This window comes from Nerophis ophidion, linkage group LG01, assembly GCF_033978795.1.
Source record: "Nerophis ophidion isolate RoL-2023_Sa linkage group LG01, RoL_Noph_v1.0, whole genome shotgun sequence".
NCBI lineage: Eukaryota > Metazoa > Chordata > Actinopteri > Syngnathiformes > Syngnathidae > Nerophis > Nerophis ophidion.
In genome coordinates this window covers 14,549,218-14,570,562 of record NC_084611.1, presented here as the reverse complement: position 1 = coordinate 14,570,562, position 21,345 = coordinate 14,549,218, and the positions used below count along the sequence as shown (strand labels likewise).

The 21,345-nt window shown below is 35.6% G+C and overlaps 1 protein-coding gene across 2 annotated transcripts in view; it reads right to left on the bottom strand.

The window, feature by feature from the left end:
* Nucleotides 1-3,340: 3,340 nt before the first annotated feature.
* The window catches only part of dph7 (diphthamide biosynthesis 7), a 28,672-nt gene continuing 10,667 nt past the window's right edge, over nt 3,341-21,345 (bottom strand). The window contains exons 3-10 of one of the 2 annotated variants that reach the window (XM_061896723.1): nt 19,858-19,985; nt 19,590-19,689; nt 14,631-14,722; nt 14,379-14,536; nt 11,309-11,381; nt 9,904-9,969; nt 6,608-6,780; nt 3,341-3,774 (exon numbers count right to left, since the gene is read on the bottom strand). In XM_061896723.1, coding sequence (XP_061752707.1) covers nt 3,410-3,774; nt 6,608-6,780; nt 9,904-9,969; nt 11,309-11,381; nt 14,379-14,536; nt 14,631-14,722; nt 19,590-19,689; nt 19,858-19,985 — 1,155 coding nt within the window. In that variant the 3' untranslated portion in view covers nt 3,341-3,409. The remainder of the gene's footprint in view (nt 3,775-6,607; nt 6,781-9,903; nt 9,970-11,308; nt 11,382-14,378; nt 14,537-14,630; nt 14,723-19,589; nt 19,690-19,857; nt 19,986-21,345) is intronic. The other variant, XM_061896731.1, reaches the window with a different exon arrangement.

The following is a 21,345-nucleotide window of genomic DNA, read 5'->3' as shown; positions in this document are numbered from 1 at the left end:
GAACTACATGTGTTAAACTGTACCCCAATAACTACATGGGTTAGATCAACTGTACCCTAGAAACTACATGTGTTAAATAAACTGAACCCCAACGATAACTGTGTTAAATCCAATGTACCCCAATAACTACATGTGTTAAATCAACTACACCAATAACTACATGTGTTAAATAAACTGAACCCCAAGAACTACATGTGTTAAACTGAGCCCCAATAACTACATGTTAAATAAACTGAACCCCAATAACTATCCATCCATTTTCTACCGCTTGTCCCTTACGGGGTCGCGGGGGGCGCTGGCGCCTATCTCAGCTACAATTGGGCGGAAGGCGGGGTACACCCTGGACAAGTCGCCATCTCATCGCAGGGCCCCAATAACTACATTTGTTAAATCCAATGTACCCCAAGAACTACATGTGTTAAATCAACTACACCAAGAACTACATGTGTTAAACTGTACTCCAATAACTACATGGGTTAAATCAACTGTACCCTAGAAACTACATGTGTTAAATAAACTGAACCCCTACGATAACTGTGTTAAATCCAATGTACCCCAATAACTACATGGGTTAAATCAACTGTACCCTAGAAACTACATGTGTTAAATAAACTGAACCCCTACGATAACTGTGTTAAATCCAATGTACCCCAATAACTACATGGGTTAAATCAACTGTACCCTAGAAACTACATGTGTTAAATAAACTGAACCCCTACGATAACCGTGTTAAATCCAATGTACCCCAATAACTACATGTGTTAAACTGTACCATAGAAACTAAATGTGTTAAATAAACTGAACCCCAAGAACTACATGTGTTAAATCAACTACACCAATAACTACATGTGTTAAATGAACTGAACCCCAAGAACTACATGTGTTAAACTGAGCCCCGATAACTACATGTTAAATAAACTGAACCCCAATAACTAAATTTGTTAAATAAATGTACCCCAAGAATTACATGTGTTAAATCAACTACACCAAGAACTACATGTGTTAAACTGTACTCCAATAACTACATGTGTTAAATAAACTGTACCCTAGAAACTACATGTGTTAATTAAACTGAACCCCAAGAAGTACATGTGTTAAATCAACTACACCACTAACTACATGTGTTGAATAAACTGAACCCCAATAACTACATGTGTTAAATAACCTGTACCCCAATAACTACATGTGTTGAATAAACTGAACCCCAAGAACTACATTTGTTAAATCAACTACATCAAGAACTACATTTGTTAAATAAACTGTACCCCAAAAACTACATGTGTTAAATAAACTGAACCCCAAGAACTACATGTTGAATCAACTGTACCCCAAAAACTACATATGTTGAATCAACTACACCAAGAACTACATGTATTAAATCAACTGAACCCCAATAACTACATGTGTTAAATCCACTGTTCCCCAAGAAATACATGTGTTAAACTGAACCCCAATAACTACCTTGAATAAACTGAACCCCAAGAACTACAAACCCCAAAAGCAGTGAAGTTGTCACGTTGTGTAAATGGTAAAAACAGAAAACAATGATTTGCAAATTGGATAGACTGCAAAGAAAATATATTTAACGTTCAAAGTGGAAAACTTAGTTGGCAAATATTAGCTCATTTGGAATTTGATGCCTTCGACATGTTTGAAAAAAGCTGGCACAAGTGGCAAAAAGACAGAGAAAGTTGAGGAATTCTCATCAAACACTTATTTGGAACACAGGTGTGCAGGCTAATTGGGAACAGGTGGGTGCTATAAAAACAGCTTCCATAAAATGTTAAGTAATTGACAAACAAGGATGGGGCGAGGGTCCCCACTTTGTCAACACATGCCTGAGCAACTTGTTCAACAGTTTAAGAAGGTTCAGAGAATCTGGAGAAATCACTGCACGTAAGCCATTATGTCACAGACTTACGATCCCTCAGGCTGTACTGCATCAAAAAGCGACATCGGTGTGTAAAGGATATCACCACATGGGCTCAGGAACACTTCAGAAAACCACTGCCAGTAACTACAGTTGGTCGCGACATCTGTAAGTGCACGTTAAAACTCTACTGTGCAAAGCGAAAGACATTTATCAACAACACCCAGAAACACCGCCAGCTTCGAAAGCAACTACACTTCCCTGGTTTAAATGTTGTTGATGATAGTTTAGATAGTTGTTTGCGACAGTTTAGATAGTGAATGGTAGATGGTTGATGATGATAGTTTAGATGATTGATGATGATAGTTTAGATAGTTGATGGTGATAGTTTAGATATCCATCCATCCATCCATTTTCGGGGGGAAAATGGATGGATGGGGGGGGGCGCTGGCGCCTATCTCAGCTACAATCGGGCGGAAGGCAGGGTACACCCTGGACAAGTCGCCACCTCATCGCAGGGCCAACACAGATAGACAGACAACATTCACACTCACATTCACACACTAGGGCCAATTTAGTGTTGCCAATTAACCTATACCCAGGTGCATGTCTTTGGAAGATGGATGATAGTTTAAATGGTTGATGGTGATAGTTTAGATAGTGGATTATGATGGTTGCGATAGTGGATGACAGTTTAGAAAATGGATGATTGTTTAAATGGTTGATGGTGATAGTTTAGATAGTGGATGATGATAGTTTAGATAGTGGATGATAGTTTAGAAAATGGATGCTGATTTAGATGGTTGATGATGATAGTTTAGATAGTGGATGATGATAGTTTAGCTAGTTGATGATTGTTTAGATACTTGATGGTGAAAATGTAGATAACTGATGACAATAGTGGGGGATAGTTAAGAAAATGGAAGATAGTTTAGATGGTTGATGGTGATCGTTTAGATAGTGGATGCTGGTTTAGAAAATGGATGATAGTTTAGATGGTTGATGTGATAGTTTAGATAGTGGATGCTAGTTTAGAAAATGTATGATAGTTTAGATGGTTGATGGTGATAGTTTAGATAGTGGATTATGATAGTTTAGATAGTGGATGCTAGTTTAGAAAATGGATGATAGTTTAGATGGTTGATGGCGATAATTTAGATACTGGATTATGATAGTTTGTATAGTGAATGATAGTTTAGAAAATGGATGATAGTTTAGATGGTCAATGGTGATAATTTAGATAGTGGATGATAGTTTAGAAAATGTACGATAGTTTAGATGGTTGATGGTGATAGTTTAGATAGTGGATGATGATAGTTTAGATGGTTGATGATGATAGTTTAAATAGTGGATGATGATAGTTTAGATGGTTGATGATGATAAATGAGATTGTGTCAGGTAACTTTATTTTGAAATCGAGCTGCCCTTGGACACATCACAGCAGGAAGTAAGGACAATTTGGAACCAGGCTAATAAAAAGGATATTTATTTGACAAAGACAGGAAAGGAAGGTGTGGACCACGTGAGAAGAAGGTGAGGTCAACACGTACCGTCTGCCAGGTAGTCCCACCTCCACAGATGCAGCACGTGGTCGTAGAAGGAGCAGCTGGCGAGCAGAAAAGAAGATGTGTTGCCATGGCGACCGACAACCTCTCCTGCACTGGCAGCTGCTCCAAGGTCTTCTGGGACGTAACGTCCACTGTGGTCCTCCAGGCAGGTGTCCAGGCTGCCGGTGGGAGACTCGTACTGGATCTTCAGGTGACCGTCTGCCGGCTTCGAGAGCGTGGGGGAAGGGGCGGGAGGAGCAGGTTCCCCCACAGGAAGTTGAGACCAGTCGGCTCCGTAAGCCAAGGAGTTGTGCAGGACGTACGACGCCACCACTGGACACGCTCCCCCAGCTGCCTCTGCATGGAAACACATTCTTAGCATTAGTAGTAATACTCACAGTAACACTGGTAGTATTTACATTGTTAGCATTAGTATATATAAGTAAACATTGATTGATTGATTGATTACTCACAGTAACACTGGTAGTATTTACATTCTTAGCATTAGTAGTAATACTCACAGTAACACTGGTAATATTTACATTGTTAGCATTAGTAATACTCACAGTAATATTAGTAGTATTTACATTGTTACCATTAGTAGTATTACAGTAACAATGGCAGTATTTACATTGTTAGCATTAGTAGTATTACAGTAACAATGGCAGTATTTACATTGTTAGCATTAGTAGTATTACTCACAGTAACACTGGTAGTATTTTCATTGTAAGCATTAGTAGTATTACTCACAGTAACACTGGTAGTATTTACATTCTTAGCATTAGTAATACTCACAGTAATATTAGTAGTATTTACAGTGTTAGCATTAGTAGTATCACTCACAGTAACACTGGTAGTATTTACATTCTTAGCATTAGTAGTATTACTCACAGTAACACTGGTAGTATTTACATTCTTAGCATTAGTAATACTCACAGTAATATTAGTAGTATTTACAGTGTTAGCATTAGTAGTATTACTCACAGTAACACTGGTAGTATTTACATTGTTAGCATTAGTAGTATTACTCACAGTAACACTAGTAGTATTTACATTCTTAGCATTAGTAATACTCACAGTAATATTAGTAGTATTTACAGTGTTAGCATTTGTAGTATTACTCACAGTAACACTGGTAGTATTTACATTGTTAGCATTAGTAGTATTACTCACAGTAACACTGGTAGTATTTACATTCTTAGCATTAGTAGTAATACTCACAGTAACACTGGTAGTATTTACATTCTTAGCATTAGTAATACTCACAGTAATATTAGTAGTATTTACAGTGTTAGCATTAGTAGTATTACTAACAGTAACACTGGTAGTATTTACATTTTCAGCATTAGCAGTATTACTCACAGTAACACTGGTAGTATTTACATTTTTAGCATTAGTAGTATTACTCACAGTAACACTGGTAGTATTTACATTCTTAGCATTAGTAGTATAACTCACAGTAACACTAGTAGTACTTACATTCTTAGCATTAGTAGTATTACTAACAGTAACACTGGTAGCATTTACATTTTCAGCATTAGCAGTATTACTCACAGTAACACTGGTAGTATTTACATTTTTAGCGTTAGTAGTATTACTCACAGTAACACTGGTAGTATTTACATTCTTAGCATTAGTAGTATTACTCACAGACACACTGGTAGTATTTACTGTACATTCTTAGCATTAGTAGTATTACTCACAGTAACACTAGTAGTATTTACATTCTTAGCATTAGTAGTACTACTCACAGTAACACTGGTAGTATTTACATTGTTAGCATTAGTGGTATTACTGACAGTAATATTATTATTACTGACAGTAATATTAGTTGTATTACTGACAGTAATAGCAGTAGTATTACTGACAGTAATATATGTAGTATTTACATTGTTAGCATTAGTAATATAACTGACAGTAATAGCAGTAGTATTACTGACAGTAATATTTGTAGTATTTACATTGTTAGCATTAGTAATATTACTGACAGTAATATTAGTGGTATTACTGACAATAATATTAGTAGTATTATTGACAGTGATATTGGTAGTATTTACATTGTTAGCATTATTATTAGCAGTATTACTGACAGTAATATTATTATTATTACTGACAGTAATATTAGTAGTATTACTGACAGTAATAGCAGTAGTATTACTGACAGTAATAGCAGTAGTATTACTGACAGTAATATTTGTAGTATTTACATTGATAGCATTAGTAATGTTACTGACAGTAATATTAGGGGTATTACTTCCAATAATATTAGTAATATTACTGACAGTAATATTAGTAGTATTTCCATTGTTAGCATTATTATTAGTAGTATTACTGACAGTAATAGTAGTATTATTAACATTGTTAGCATTAATATCAGTAGCATTAAAAATAGTAATAGTATTATTTACATTGTTAGCATTTATATTAGTAGTATTTCTGAAAGTAATATTAGTGATATTTACATTGTTATTGGCCCTAGTGTGTGAATGTGAGTGTGAGGTGGCGACTTGTCCAGGGTGTACTTGGCCTTCCGCCCGATTGTAGCGGAGATCGGCACCAGCACCCCCCGCCACCCCAAATGGAATAAGCGGTAGGAAATGGATGGATGGATGGCATTGATATTAGATGTATTACTGACAATAATATTAGTAATATTTAGGTGGCGACTTGTCCAGGGTGTACTCGGCCTTCCGCCCGGTTGCAGCGGAGATAGGCACCAGCGCCCCCCGCCACCCCAAAGGGAATAAGCGGTAGAAAATGGATGGATGGCATTAATATTAGTTGTATTACTGACAGTAATATTAGTAATATTTACATTGTTAGCATTAATATTAGTTGTATTACTGACAGTAATAGTATTATTTACATTGTTAGCATTAATATTAGTAGTATTACAGTAATACTAGTAATATTAATGATTAATATGACAATGTGTTCACCTGTATTTATATTATGTTCATTTGTATTAATATGAAGATTTTTTCACCTGTAATAATATTGTCTTCACCTGTATTAATGTGTTCACCTGTATTAATATGATGTTCCCTTGTATTATGATGTGCTCACCTGGATTATTATGATGATGTGATCCCCTTATTAATATTATGTTCATTTGTATATAATGATGATGATGTGTTCACCAGTATGAATTCGATGTTCACCTGTATGACTATGATGATGATGTGCTCACCTGTGCTATGTTGAGTATTGAGAACATGTATATGATTGTGCATGCAGGCTGCCAGGAGAAGATGGTGGTGAGAAGGATGCCACTTCAACCTCCACACTCCTCCTCCCAAAGTGCTCTCACTCACAGGAGCTCGCATACTTCGACCGTCCCACAGCAGTACTTTCTCATCGTAGCTGAAATACACACACAAATACTTCAATACTTTCACATTGTTGCAGTACTTTCTCATCGTAGCTGAAATACACACATAAATACTTCAATATTTTCACATTGCTGCAGTACTTTCTCATCGGAGCTGAAATACACACACACATACTTGAATACTTTCACATTTTGCAGTACTTTTTCATCGGAGCTGAAATACACACACACATACTTCAATACTTTCACATTGTTGCAGTACTTTCTCATCGGAGCTGAAATACACACACAAATACTTCAATATTTTCACATTGCTGCAGTACTTTCTCATCGGAGCTGAAATACACACACACATACTTGAATACTTTCACATTTTGCAGTACTTTTTCATCGGAGCTGAAATACACACACACATACTTCAATACTTTCACATTGTTGCAGTACTTTCTCATCGGAGCTGAAATACACACACAAATACTTCAATATTTTCACATTGCTGCAGTACTTTCTCATCGGAGCTGAAATACACACACACATACTTGAATACTTTCACATTTTGCAGTACTTTTTCATCGTAGCTGAAATACACACACACATACTTGAATAGTTTCACATTTTTGCAGTACATTCGCATCGTAGCTGAAATACACGCACACAAATACTTCAATAATTCCACATTGCTGCAGTTCTTTTTCATCATAGCTGAAATACACACATAAATACTTCAATATTTTCACACTGTTGCAGTACTTTCTCATCATAGCTGAAATACACACACACATACTTGAAAACTTTCACATTATTGCAGTACTTTCTCGTCAGAGCTGAAATACACACACAAATACTTCAATATTTTCACATTGTTGCAGTACTTTCTCATTATAGCTGAAAAAAACACACAAACACTTCAATACTTTCACATTGCTGCAGTACTTTCTCGTCATAGCTGATATACACACACACATACTTGATTACTTTCACATTGTTGCAGTACTTTCTTATCGTAGCTGAAATACAAACACATATACTTGAATACTTTCACATTTTGCAGTACTTTTTCATCAGAGCTGAAATACACACACAATACTTTCACATTGTTGCAGTACTTTCTCATCATAGCTGGAATACACACACGAATAATTCAGTATTTTCAAATTTTTGCAGTACTTTCTCATCATAGCTGAAATACACACACACATACTTAAATACTTTCACATTGTTGCAGTACTTTCTCATCATAGCTGAAATACACACACAAATACTTGAATAGTTTCACATTGTTGCAGTACATTCTCATCGTAGCTGAAATACACACACAAATACTTCAATATTTTTACATTGTTGCAGTACTTTCTCATCATAGCTGAAATACACACACAAACACTTGAAAACTTTCACATAGTTGCAGTACTTTCTCATGGTAGCTGAAATACACACACAAATAATTCAATATTTTCACATTGTAGCAGTACTTTCTCATCATAGCTGAAATACACACACAAATACTTCAATACTTTCACATTGTTGCAGTACTTTTTCATCGTAGCTGAAATACATACACAAATGCTTCAGTATTTTCACATTGTTGCAGTACTTTCTCATCGGAGCTGAAATACACACACACATACTTGAATACTTTCACATTTTGCAGTACTTTTTCATCGGAGCTGAAATACACACACAAATACTTCAATATTTTTACATTGTTGCAGTACTTTCTCATCGTAGCTGAAATACACACACAACTACTTCAATAATTTCACATTGATGTAGTACTTTCTCATCATAGCTGAAATACACACACACATACTTGAATACTTCCACATTTTGCAGTACTTTCTCATCATAGCTGAAATACACACACAAATACTTCAATATTTTCACATTGTTGCAGTACTTTCTCATGGTAGCTGAAATACACACACAAAAACTTCAATACATCACATAGTTTATATTTGATGTAATAATCATAGTTTACATACTTTATATTTTACATAGTTACTTAAAGTATACATACCGTATTTCCTTGAATTGCTGCAGGGCATATAGTATGCGCCTGCCTTGAATTACTGCCGGGTCAAACTCGCTTTGCAAAATAATTAGCGCATGCTTAGTATTACCGCCTGGTCAAACTCGTGACGTCACGGGCGACAATTCCCCTGTCATCATTTTCAAAATGGAGGAGGCTGATTTCAATACCGGTAATTTGAAATCGCATAAAGGGAAGAATATTAGGAGCTATTCAGTAGGATTTAAGGTCCAAGCTTACATCACACTCAAATTTTTACTGCATGCCTTTGGTGAGTGCCGGAGTGAGAAGAGGTTTTAAAATAATTAGCACATGCCTACTTTTACCACATGCCTTTGGTAAGTGCCGGAGTGAGAAGAGGTTTTAAAATAATTAGCACATGCTTACTTTTACCGCATGCCTTGGGTAAGCGCAGGAGTGAGAAGAGGTTTTAAGCAATTCAAGGAAATACGGTACTTTATATTTGATACAATAATAATACTGAGAGTTAACATTGTTGATAATGATGTTATGATGGTAGTTTAGTTCGTTAATGATAGTTAATACAGCTGATGATAGTTAAGTTGATAGTTTTTATTGTTGAAATAGTTAATGATAGTTTAGACGGATGGTGATAGTTAAGACAGTTGATTTTGATGGTTTAGATGGATTGTGATGGTTAAGATAATTGATGATAGTTTAAATAGTTGATTACGATAGTTTAGCTGGATGGTGATAGTTAAGATAGTTGATGCTAGTTTAGATAGTTGATGATAGTTAAGACAGCTGATGATAGTTCAGTTGATAGTTTGTATTGTTGAGATAGGTAATGATAGTTTAGATAAATGGTGGTAGTTATGAGAGTTGATGATAGTTTAGATGGATGGTGATAGTTAAGATAGTTGATGCTAGTTTAGATAGTTGATGATGACCGTTTGGATAGTTAATGATAGTGAAGACACCTGATGATAGTTCAGTTGATAGTTTGTATTGTTGAGATGGTTAAATGATCGTTTAGATAAATGGTGGTAGTTAAGATAGTTGATGATAGTTGATTATGATAGTTTAGATAGATGGTGATAGTTAAGATAGTTGATGCTAGTTTAGATAGTTGATGATGATAGTTGAGATAGTTGATGATATTTACCTGCCAGTGGCAAGGATGTGTTCTCGATGGGGGTTGCTGTGAATGCTGCACACGCCCATAGAATGCCTTTGGAACAATATAAATTTAAACTTTAAATATCAACATTCATCTATGTTGATAGTTATAGGTATGATTATGCGCCATGAATAGTTATAGTCATAGTTCATTCAATGAACTATGACTATAACGATAACTAAAACTATAACTATGAATGGTCATAGTCATAGTTCATACTATAACTATGACCATTCATGGCGCATAACCATAACTCTAATTAGGAGTATTCTAGACTTATATGGCCAGACAATAGGAACGTTGCTGTATTGGAGATTCCAGCGGTACTCACAGTGGTAAAAGTACCTTTTCAAAGTACCACAATAAATATTAACATTAAGAGTACTACAAGGTACTACACAATTTACTTACATAGATAGTAAATAATTCCACTTTATTTACTAAGATAGAAACGTCAAAGCAACACAATATTCACTGATATAGATACTTCAAAGTACCACAATATATACTGACTTAGATACTTTACTAACATAGAACCAGATTTACCAACATAGATACTTTAAAGTACCACAACATTTACTAAAATAGTTATATCAAAGTACCACAACATTTACTAACATAGATACTTCAAAGTACCACAGTAATTATTAACAGTCACTTCAAAGTACCACAATATTTACTAACATATATAATTCAAAGTACCACAATATTTATCAAAATAGATACTTCAAAGAACAACAACATTTACTAACATAGATAGTAAATAATGCCATAATATTTACGAACGGATACTTCAAAATACCACAATATTTACAAACATCGATCCTTTGAAGTACCACAATACAGGTAGGTACTAAAATAGATAGTAAAATAACCCCATAATATTTACTAAAATAGATATATCAAAGTACCACAACATTTACTAACATAAATACTTCAATGTACCACAATATTTACTAACATAGATCCTTCAAAGTACCACAATAATTACTTGAGTAGATACTTCAAATTACTATAAAATTTACCAACATAGATCATTAAAAGTACCACAGTATTTACTATCATAGCTGGTAAAATAATTCCACAATATTTACTAAGATAGATACTTCAAAGTACCACAACATTTACTAAAATAAATACTTAAATGTACCACAATATTTACAAAAATAGATACTAAAAAGTACCACAAAATGTACTAAGATATATAGTAAGTAGTACCACAACATGTACCATTTTTTGATAGATAAAAAATAGTACCATAACATGTACTAAGATACAGAGTAAATAGTACCACATGTACTAAAATAGTTGGTAAATAGTACCAAAACATGTACTAAGATAATAGGTAAATAGTACCACAACACATACTAAGATAGATAGTAAATAGTACCTTTTACTGGTGAATGTGGGTGTGGAAGAATCCATTCTGAGATCCCAGCCTTTAAGTTTACAATCATCACCGCCTGAGAAGACAACAATATTTATTTTATACATAGTCAATATTTGTTTTACACACATTTAATATTTATTTTACAGATTCAATATTTATTAGATACATATTCAATATCTATTTTATACATATTAAATATTTATTTTGAACATATTCAATATTTATCTTATTAATAATCAATAATTTTATATATATTCAATATTCTTTTTACATATTTAATATATTTTTAAACATATTAAATATTTGTATTATATATTTAATATTCATTTTAATACATATTCGATATTTATTTCATATGTATTCAATATATATGTATACATATATATATATATATTTATTCAACATTTATTTCAAACATATTCAATATTTTCGTTATATATTTCATATTTTTCTGTATACATATTTCATATTTATTTGATACATATTCAATATTTTTATTTATATATATATATATATATATATATTCAACATTTATTTCAAACATATTCAATATTTTCATTATATATTTCATATTTATTTTAGACATATTCAATATTTATTTTATACATAATCAATATTTATTTTAAACATATTCAATATTTTTATTATATATTTCACATTTATTTTATATATAATCGATATTTATTTTATACATACCGGTATTCAAAATTTATTTTATACTTATTAAATATTTACTTTAAACATATGAAATATTTAGTTTATACATATTAAATTTTTTTATACATATTCAATATTGATTTTAAAAATATTCAATATTTATTTTAAAAATATTCAATATTTATTTTAGACATATTCAATATTTTCTATATATATATAATATTTATTTTATACATATTCAATATTTATTTAAGATATGAAATTTTACATAGCGACATCAAAGTATCACAACATTTATTAAACATAGATACTTCAAAGTACCATAACATTTACTAACATAGATACTTCGAAGTACTACACCATTTACTAACATAAATACTTCAAAGTATCACAATATATACTAAAAAAATACTTCAAAGTACCACAATATTTACTAACATGTATATTTCAATGTACCACGACATTTACTAAAATAGACACTTCAAAGTACCACAACATTTACTAACATAGATACTTCATAGTACCACAACATTTACTCAAATAAAGTATTTATTTTCAACATATTCAATATTTATTTCAAACATATTAAATATATATTTTTTATGATATTCAATATTTATTTTAAACCTATTTAATATTGATTTTTTACACATTTTCAATATTTATTTTATACATAGTCAATATTTCTTCTATACATAGTCACTATTTATTTTATACATAGTCGATATTTATTTTATACATACTCAACATTTATTTTGTACATGGTCAATATGTTGTGTTTTTTTAATTGATTGATTGAAAGTTTTATTAGTAGATTGCACGGTACAGTACATATTCCGTACAATTGACCACTAAATGGTAACACCCGAATAAGTTTTTCAACTTGTTTAAGTCGGGGTCCACATTATAAATTCATGGTGTTGATTGATGGTGTGGTAGATATTGTAGTACTTTGTAGAAGTAGTAGTAGTTGTAGTACCTGAGTACATCAAGTGTGTGTCCCAGTAGGAGAAGGCTGAGATTTAGTAGTAAATAATGCAGTATTTTGAAGTGGTGGTGGTAGTAGTAATAGTACCTCAGCACACCATGTGTTTCCCAGTAGGAGGAGGCTGAGATCTAGTAGTAAATATTGTAGTATTTTTAAGTAGTAGTAGTAGTAGTAGTAGTAGTAGGAGGAGGAGTAATACCTGAGTAAACCGGGTGTTTGTCCCAGTAGAAGGCGGATATCTAGTAGTATATATTGAAGTACTATGAAGTAGTGGTAGTAGTAGTAGTCGTACCTGAGTACACCAGGTGTGTGTCCCAAGGCTGAGATCTACTATTAAATATTGTAGTACTTTGAAGTAGTAGTAGTAGTAGTACCTAAGTACACCAGGTGTGAGTCCCAGTAGAAGGCGGAAATCTAGTAGTATATACTGAAGTACTTTGAAGTACTAGCAGTAGTAGTACCTGAGTACACCAGGTGTGTGTCCCATTGCTGAGATCTTGTAGTAAATATTGTAGTACTTTGAAGTAGTAGTAGTAGTACCTGAGTAAACCAGTTGTGTGTCCCAGTAGAAAGCGGATATCTTGTAGTGTATATTGAAGTAATTTGAAGTAGTAGTAGTAGTAGTAGTCGTACCTGAGTACAACAGGTGTGTGTCCCAAGGCTGAGATCTACTAGTAAATATTGTAGTACTTTGAAGTAGTAGTAGTAGTAGTTGCACCTGAGTACAACAAGTGTGTGTCCCAATGCTGAGATCTAGTAGTAAATATTGTAGTACTTTGAAGTAGTAGTAGTAGTAGTAGTAGTAGTAGCAGTACCTGAGTACACCAGTTGTTCATCCTAGTAGAACGTGGCGATCAAGTAGTATATATTGAGGTACTTTGAAGTAGTAGTAGTAGTACTAGTAGTAGTAGAAGTAGTCGTACCTGAGTACACCAGGTGTGTGTCCCAAGGCTGAGATCTAGTAGTAAATATTGTAGTACTTTGAAGTAGTAGTAGTAGTACCTGAGTACACCAGGTGTGTGTTCCAATGCTGAGATCTAGTAGTAAATATTGTAGTACTTTGAAGTAGTAGTAGTACCTGTGTACACCAGGTGTGTGTCTCAGTAAGAGAAGGTGGAGATCTAGTAGTATATACTGAAGTACTTTGAAGTACTAGTAGTAGTAGTAGTCGTACCTGAGTACACCAGGTGTGTGTCCCAAGGCTGAGATCTAGTAGTAAATATTGTAGTACTTTGAAGTAGTAGTCCCTTTGTACACCAGGTGTGTGTCCCAAAGCTGAGATCTAGTAGCAAATATTGTAGTACTTTGAAGTAGTAGTACCTGAGTACACCAGGTGTGTGTCTCAGTAGCAGAAGGTTGAGAACTAGCAGTAAATATTTTAGTACTTTGAAGTAGTAGTAGTTGTAGTAGTAGTAGTAGTAGTACCTGAGTACACCAGGTTTGTGTCCCAGTAAGAGAAGGCGGAGATCCAAGCTTCATAGTCGTGAGCTCTTAGGTGAGTGACAGGTGAAAGGTGAGTTTGGTGCAAAGAAAAGACGCTGACACTTCCTGTTGAGTCGCTGCACACAACCTTCACGTCACTGCTGCTCACCAAAACACAACACACACACACAACATTTGTGTAGAATACTACTAGGACATACATTTATTATAGTCATATTGTGAGAGAGACGTCACCTGTCCATCCTTCCAGTGGACCAATCTAACGACAAAACAAGTCCTGCTGACACCTTCTTGTTGTTGATCACCTGTAGACTCACACTGCCTTCCTACTGACACACACAACAATCACTGTGTCACTACACAACTACACTGCCTTCTTACTGAGACACACACCAATCACTGTGTCACAACACACCAACTACACTGCCTTCCTACTGACACACACAACAAACCACTGTGTCACTACACAACTACACTGCCTTCCTACTGACACACAACAATCATGTGTCACTACACAACAACTACACTGCCTTCCTACTGACACACACAACAAACCAGTGTCACTACACAACAACTACACTGCCTTCCTACTGACACACACAACAATCATGTGTCACTACACAACAACTACACTGCCTTCCTACTGACACACACAACAATCACTGTGTCACTACACAACTACACTGCCTTCCTACTGACACACAACAATCATGTGTCACTACACAACAACAACACTGCCTTCCTACTGACACACACAACAAACCAGTGTCACTACACAACAACTACACTGCCTTCCTACTGACACACACAACAAACCAGTGTCACTACACAACAACTACACTACCTTCCTACTGACACACACAACAATCATGTGTCACTACACAACAACTACACTGCCTTCCTACTGACACACACAACAATCACTGTGTCACTACACAACAACTACACTGTCTTCCTACTGACACACACAACAATCACGTGTCACTACACAACAACTACACTGCCTTCCTACTGACACACACAACAATCACTGTCACTACACAACAACTACACTGCCTTCCTACTGACACACAATAATCACTGTGTCACTACACAACAACTACACTGCCGTCCTCCTGACACACACAACAATCATGTATTTATACACATCAACTACACTGCCTTCCTACTAACACACACAACAATCACTGTGTCACTACACAACAACTACACTGTCTTCCTATTGACACACACTAATCACTGTGTCACTCACTACACAACAAGTACACTGCCTTCCTACTGATACACACAACAATCACTGTGTCACTACACACCAACTACACTGCCTTCCTACTGACACACACAACAAACCACTGTGTCACTACACAACAACTACACTGCCTTCCTACTGACACACACAACAATCACTGTGTCACTACACAACACTGCCTTCTTACTGAGACACACACCAATCGCTGTGTCACAACACAACAACTACACTGCCTTCCTACTGACACACACAACAAACCACTGTGTCACTACACAACAACTACACTGCCTTCCTACTGACACACACAACAATCATGTGTCACTACACAACTACACTGCCTTCCTACTAACACACACAACAACCACTGTGTCACTACACAACAACTACACTGTCTTCCTACTGACACACACAAATCACTGTGTCACTACACAGCAACTACACTGTCTTCCTACTGACACACACAACAATCATGTGTCACTACACAACAACTACACAGCCTTCCTACTGACACACACAACAATCACTGTGTCACTACACAACAACTACACTGTCTTCCTACTGACACACACAACAATCATGTGTCACTACGCAACAACTACACTGCCTTCCTACTGACACACACAACAATCATGTGTCACTACACAACAACTACACTGCCTTCCTACTGACACACACACCAATCACTGTGTCACAACACAACAACTACACTGCCTTCCTACTGACACACACAACAAACCACTGTGTCACTACACAACAACTACACTGCCTTCCTACTGACACACACAACAATCATGTGTCACTACACAACAACTACACTCCCTTCCTACTGACACACACACCAATCACTGTGTCACTACACAACAACTACACTGTCTTCCTACTGACACACACTAATCACTGTGTCACTACACAACAACTACACTGCCTTCCTACTGATACACACAACAATCACTGTGTCACTACACAACAATTACACTCCCTTCCTACTGACACAAAACAACCACTGTGTCACTACACAACAACTACACTGTCTTCCTATTGACACACACAACAATAATGTGTCACTACACAACAACTACACTGCCTTCCTACTGACACACCAACAATCAGTGTCACTACACAACTACACTGCCTTCCTACTGACACACACAACAATCACTGTGTCACTACAAAACAACTACACTGCCTTCCTAATGATACACACAACAATCACCGTGTCACTACACAACAACTACACTGCCTTCCTACTGACACACACAACAATCACTGTGTCACTACACAACTACACTGCCTACCTACTGACACACACAACAGTCATGTGTCACTACACAACAACTACACTGCCTTCCTACTGACACACACAACAATCATGTGTCACTACACTACAACTACACTGCCTTCCTACTGACACACACAACCCCTGTGTCACTACACTGCAGCTACACTGTCTTCCTACTGACACACACAACAATCACTGTGTCACTACAAAACTACACTGTTTTCCTACTGACACACACAACAATCACTGTGTGACTATACAACAACTACACGGCTTTCCTACTGACAGACGCAACAATCACTGTGTCACTACACAACTATACTTTCTTCCTATTGACTACAACAATAACTGTGTCAGTACACAACAGACGACCACTGTGTCACTACACAAGAACTACACTGCCTTCCTACTGAGGCACACAACAATCACTGTGTCACTACACAACAACTACACTTCTTTCCTACTGACACACAACAATCACTGTCATTACACAACCACTACACACTATAGCATGGTCCTTTTGACACAAAACTATCAGTGTATCACTACACAATAACTACACTATGGTCCTACTCACACAAAACCATCAGTGTATCACCACACAACAACTACACGGCATGCACAATGGTCCTACTTAACACACAACTATCAGTGTATCACTACACAACAACTACACTGTGGTCAAATTCACACAACAATCAGTATGTCACTACACAAAAACTACATAACGTGCACAATGGTCCTACTTAACACACAACTATTAGTGTATCCCTACAAAACAACTACACAATGGTCCTACTCAAACACAACCATCAGTGTATCCCTACACAATGGTCCTACTCAACACACAGCCATCAGTGTATCACTACACAACAACTACACAATGGTCCTACTTACACACAAACATCAGTGTATCACTACACAACAATTACATAATGATCCTACTCAAACACAACCATCAGTGTATCCCTACACAATGGTCCTACTCAAAACACAACCATCAGTGTATCACTACACAACAACTACACAATGGTCCTACTTACACACAAACATCAGTGTATCACTACACAACAATTACATAATGATCCTACTCACACACAACCATCAGTGTATCACTACACAACAACTGCATAATGGTCATACATAACACAACAATACAACATTTAGTGTGGTGACAAAAAACATGCACAATGGGCCTACACAACACACTAACACAACACAAGACAACATAAACAATGAAAAGTAGAGTAGGATGTGTCACATGATAAGTGTAGTACTACACAACACAACATGACAAGTAGCGTAGGATGTGTCACATATGATAAGTGTAACACAACACAACAAGTACAGTAAGATACGTCACATATGATAAGTGTAACACAACAAGTAGAGTAGGATACGTCACATATGATAAGTGTAACACTACACAACACAACATGATAAGTAGAGTAGGATGTGTCACATATGACAAATGTAACACAACACAACACAACATGACAAGTAGAGTAGGATGTGCTACATGTGATAAGTGTAACACAACATAACACAACACGACAAGACAGGTAGAGTAGGATGTGTTAAACATGTGATAAGTGTAATTCTACACAACACAACATGACAAGTATAGTACGTTGTGTCACATGATAAGTGTAATACCACACAGCACAACACAACACAACACAACACGACAAGTAGAGTAGGATGTGTCATATCTGGTAAGTGTAACACTACACAACATGACGATTAGGATGTGTCACATATGATAAGTGTGACACAACACAACACGACAAGGAGAGTCACATATGATAAGTGTAACACTACACAACACTACAAGTAGAGTAAGATGTGTTACACATATGATAAGTGTAACACAACATGACAAGTAAAATAGGATGTGTCACATATAAGTGTAACCTTACACAACACAACACAACATGGCAAGTAGAGTAGGGTGTGTCACATTTGATAAGTGTAACACTGCACAACACAACATGACGAGTAGGATGTGTCAGATACAATAAGTGTAACACTACACAACACAACACGACAAGTAGAGTAGGGTGTGACACATATGATAAGTGTAACACTACACAACACAACACAACATGACAGGTAGAGTAGGATGTGTCACATCTGATAAGTGTAACACTACACAAAATGACGAGTAAGATGTGTCATATATGATAACACTACACAACACAAAATTACAAGTAGAGTAAGATGTGTTACACATTTGATAAGTAACACTACACAACAAAACACGACAAGTAAAACAGGATGTGTCACATATAAGTGTAACCCTACACAACACAACACAACATGGCAAGTAGAGTAGAGTGTGTCACATATGATAAGTATAACACTACACAACACAATATGACAAGTAGAGTAGGATGTGTCAGATACGATAAGTGTAACACTACACAACACAACATGACAAGTGGAGTAGGACGTGTCACATTTGATAAGTGTAACACTACACAACACGACACAACATGACAAGTAGAGTAGGATGTGTCACATTTGATAAGTGTAACACTACACAACACGACACAACATGACAAGCAGAGTAGGATGTGTCACATACGATAAGTGTAATAACACAACACAACATGACAAGTAGAGTAGACATGAAAATACTACACAAAGTATGTGGAGTGTGTACCTGTTCAGGTGACAGTGTGTGTACTTGTAGTTCTCCATTAGAAGCTGCCAGACCCATCAGCACCTTTCCTGACACCGCCACATGACACCTGGCCAGGTAACTCATCACACACACACACACACACACACACACACACACACACACACACACACACACACACACACACACACACACAGAGTAAAATTAAAAAAATATATAATTTTGATAACTAATAACTTTTCTGCTATCATTTATTTACGTGTGTGTGTGTGTGTGTGTGTGTGTGCACCATTTGATATCAAGAATAGCAGACATGTCGATGGTCTGGATCTCAGTAAGGTGAGAAGTCTTTGCTTCTTGTTGATATCTCCAAAGATGCAAACGACCTTTTCTAATTGGAGGAACATCTTCTTCTTCCTGCAACAACAAATACACATGTACATGTACATTGCTCTATGTACGTACATACATACATACATACATACATACATACATACATACATACATACATACATACATACATAAATATACAGTGTATATATTTGATATACACTCCACATGCCCCTGAAGCTGACCAACACACCAGATTGTAGTCAGCTGGAGGTGTGTCTTAAAGAAATTATACAATGGATGCCCAGCAACTTTTTGCAACTTAACGCTAAGAAAACAGAAACTTAGATCATTAGACACAGACACCTATTTAATAATACCACCTTAACATTTGACAACAAAACATTTATACACTTATTTAATGAGACGGTAGAAGGTGGTAGGTGCCACATTAGTAGTAGTAGTAGTTTTTGAAGTATTACTTGCAGTACAAGATGGTAAGTGCAACATAAGTAGTAGTAGTAGTATTATTTCTCATGGTAGGTACCACATAAGTAGTAGTATTTGAAGTATTACTTGTGGTAGAAGGTGGTAGGTGCCACATAAGTAGTAGTATTTGAAGTATTACTTGCTGTAGAAGGAGTGGGTGCCACATTAGTAGTAGTAGTAGTAATATTTGAAGTTTTTCTTGTGGTAGAAGCTTGTAGGTACCACGTAAGTAGTAGTATTTGAAGTATTACTTGTGGTAGAAGGTGGTAGGTGCCACATAGGTAGTAGTATTTAAAGTATTTCTTGTGGTAGAAGGTGTTAGGTACCACATAAGTAGTAGTAGTATTTGAAGTATTACTTGTGGTAGAATGTGATAGGTGCCACATAAGTAGTAGTAGTATTTGAAGTTTTTCTTGTGGTAGAAGCTTGTAGGTACCACGTAAGTAGTAGTATTTGAAGTATTACTTGTGGTAGAATGTGATAGGTGCCACAAAAGTAGTAGTAGTATTTGAAGTATTACTTGTGGTAGAATGTGATAGTTGACACATAAGTAGTAGTAGTATTTACAATATTTCTTGTGGTAGAAGGATGTAGGTACCACATAAGTAGTAGTATTTGAAGTATTACTTGTGGTAGAATGTGATAGGTGCCACATAAGTAGTAGTAGTATTTACAATATTTCTTGTGGTAGAAAGATGTAGGTACCACATAAGTAGTAGTATTTGAAGTATTACTTGTGGTAGAATGTGATAGGTGCCACATAAGTAGTAGTAGTATTTGAAGTTTTTCTTGTGGTTGAAGCTTGTAGGTACCACGTAAGTAGTAGTATTTGAAGTATTACTTGTGGTAGAATGTGATAGGTGCCACAAAAGTAGTAGTAGTATTTGAAGTATTACTTGTGGTAGAATGTGATAGTTGACACATAAGTAGTAGTAGTATTTACAATATTTCTTGTGGT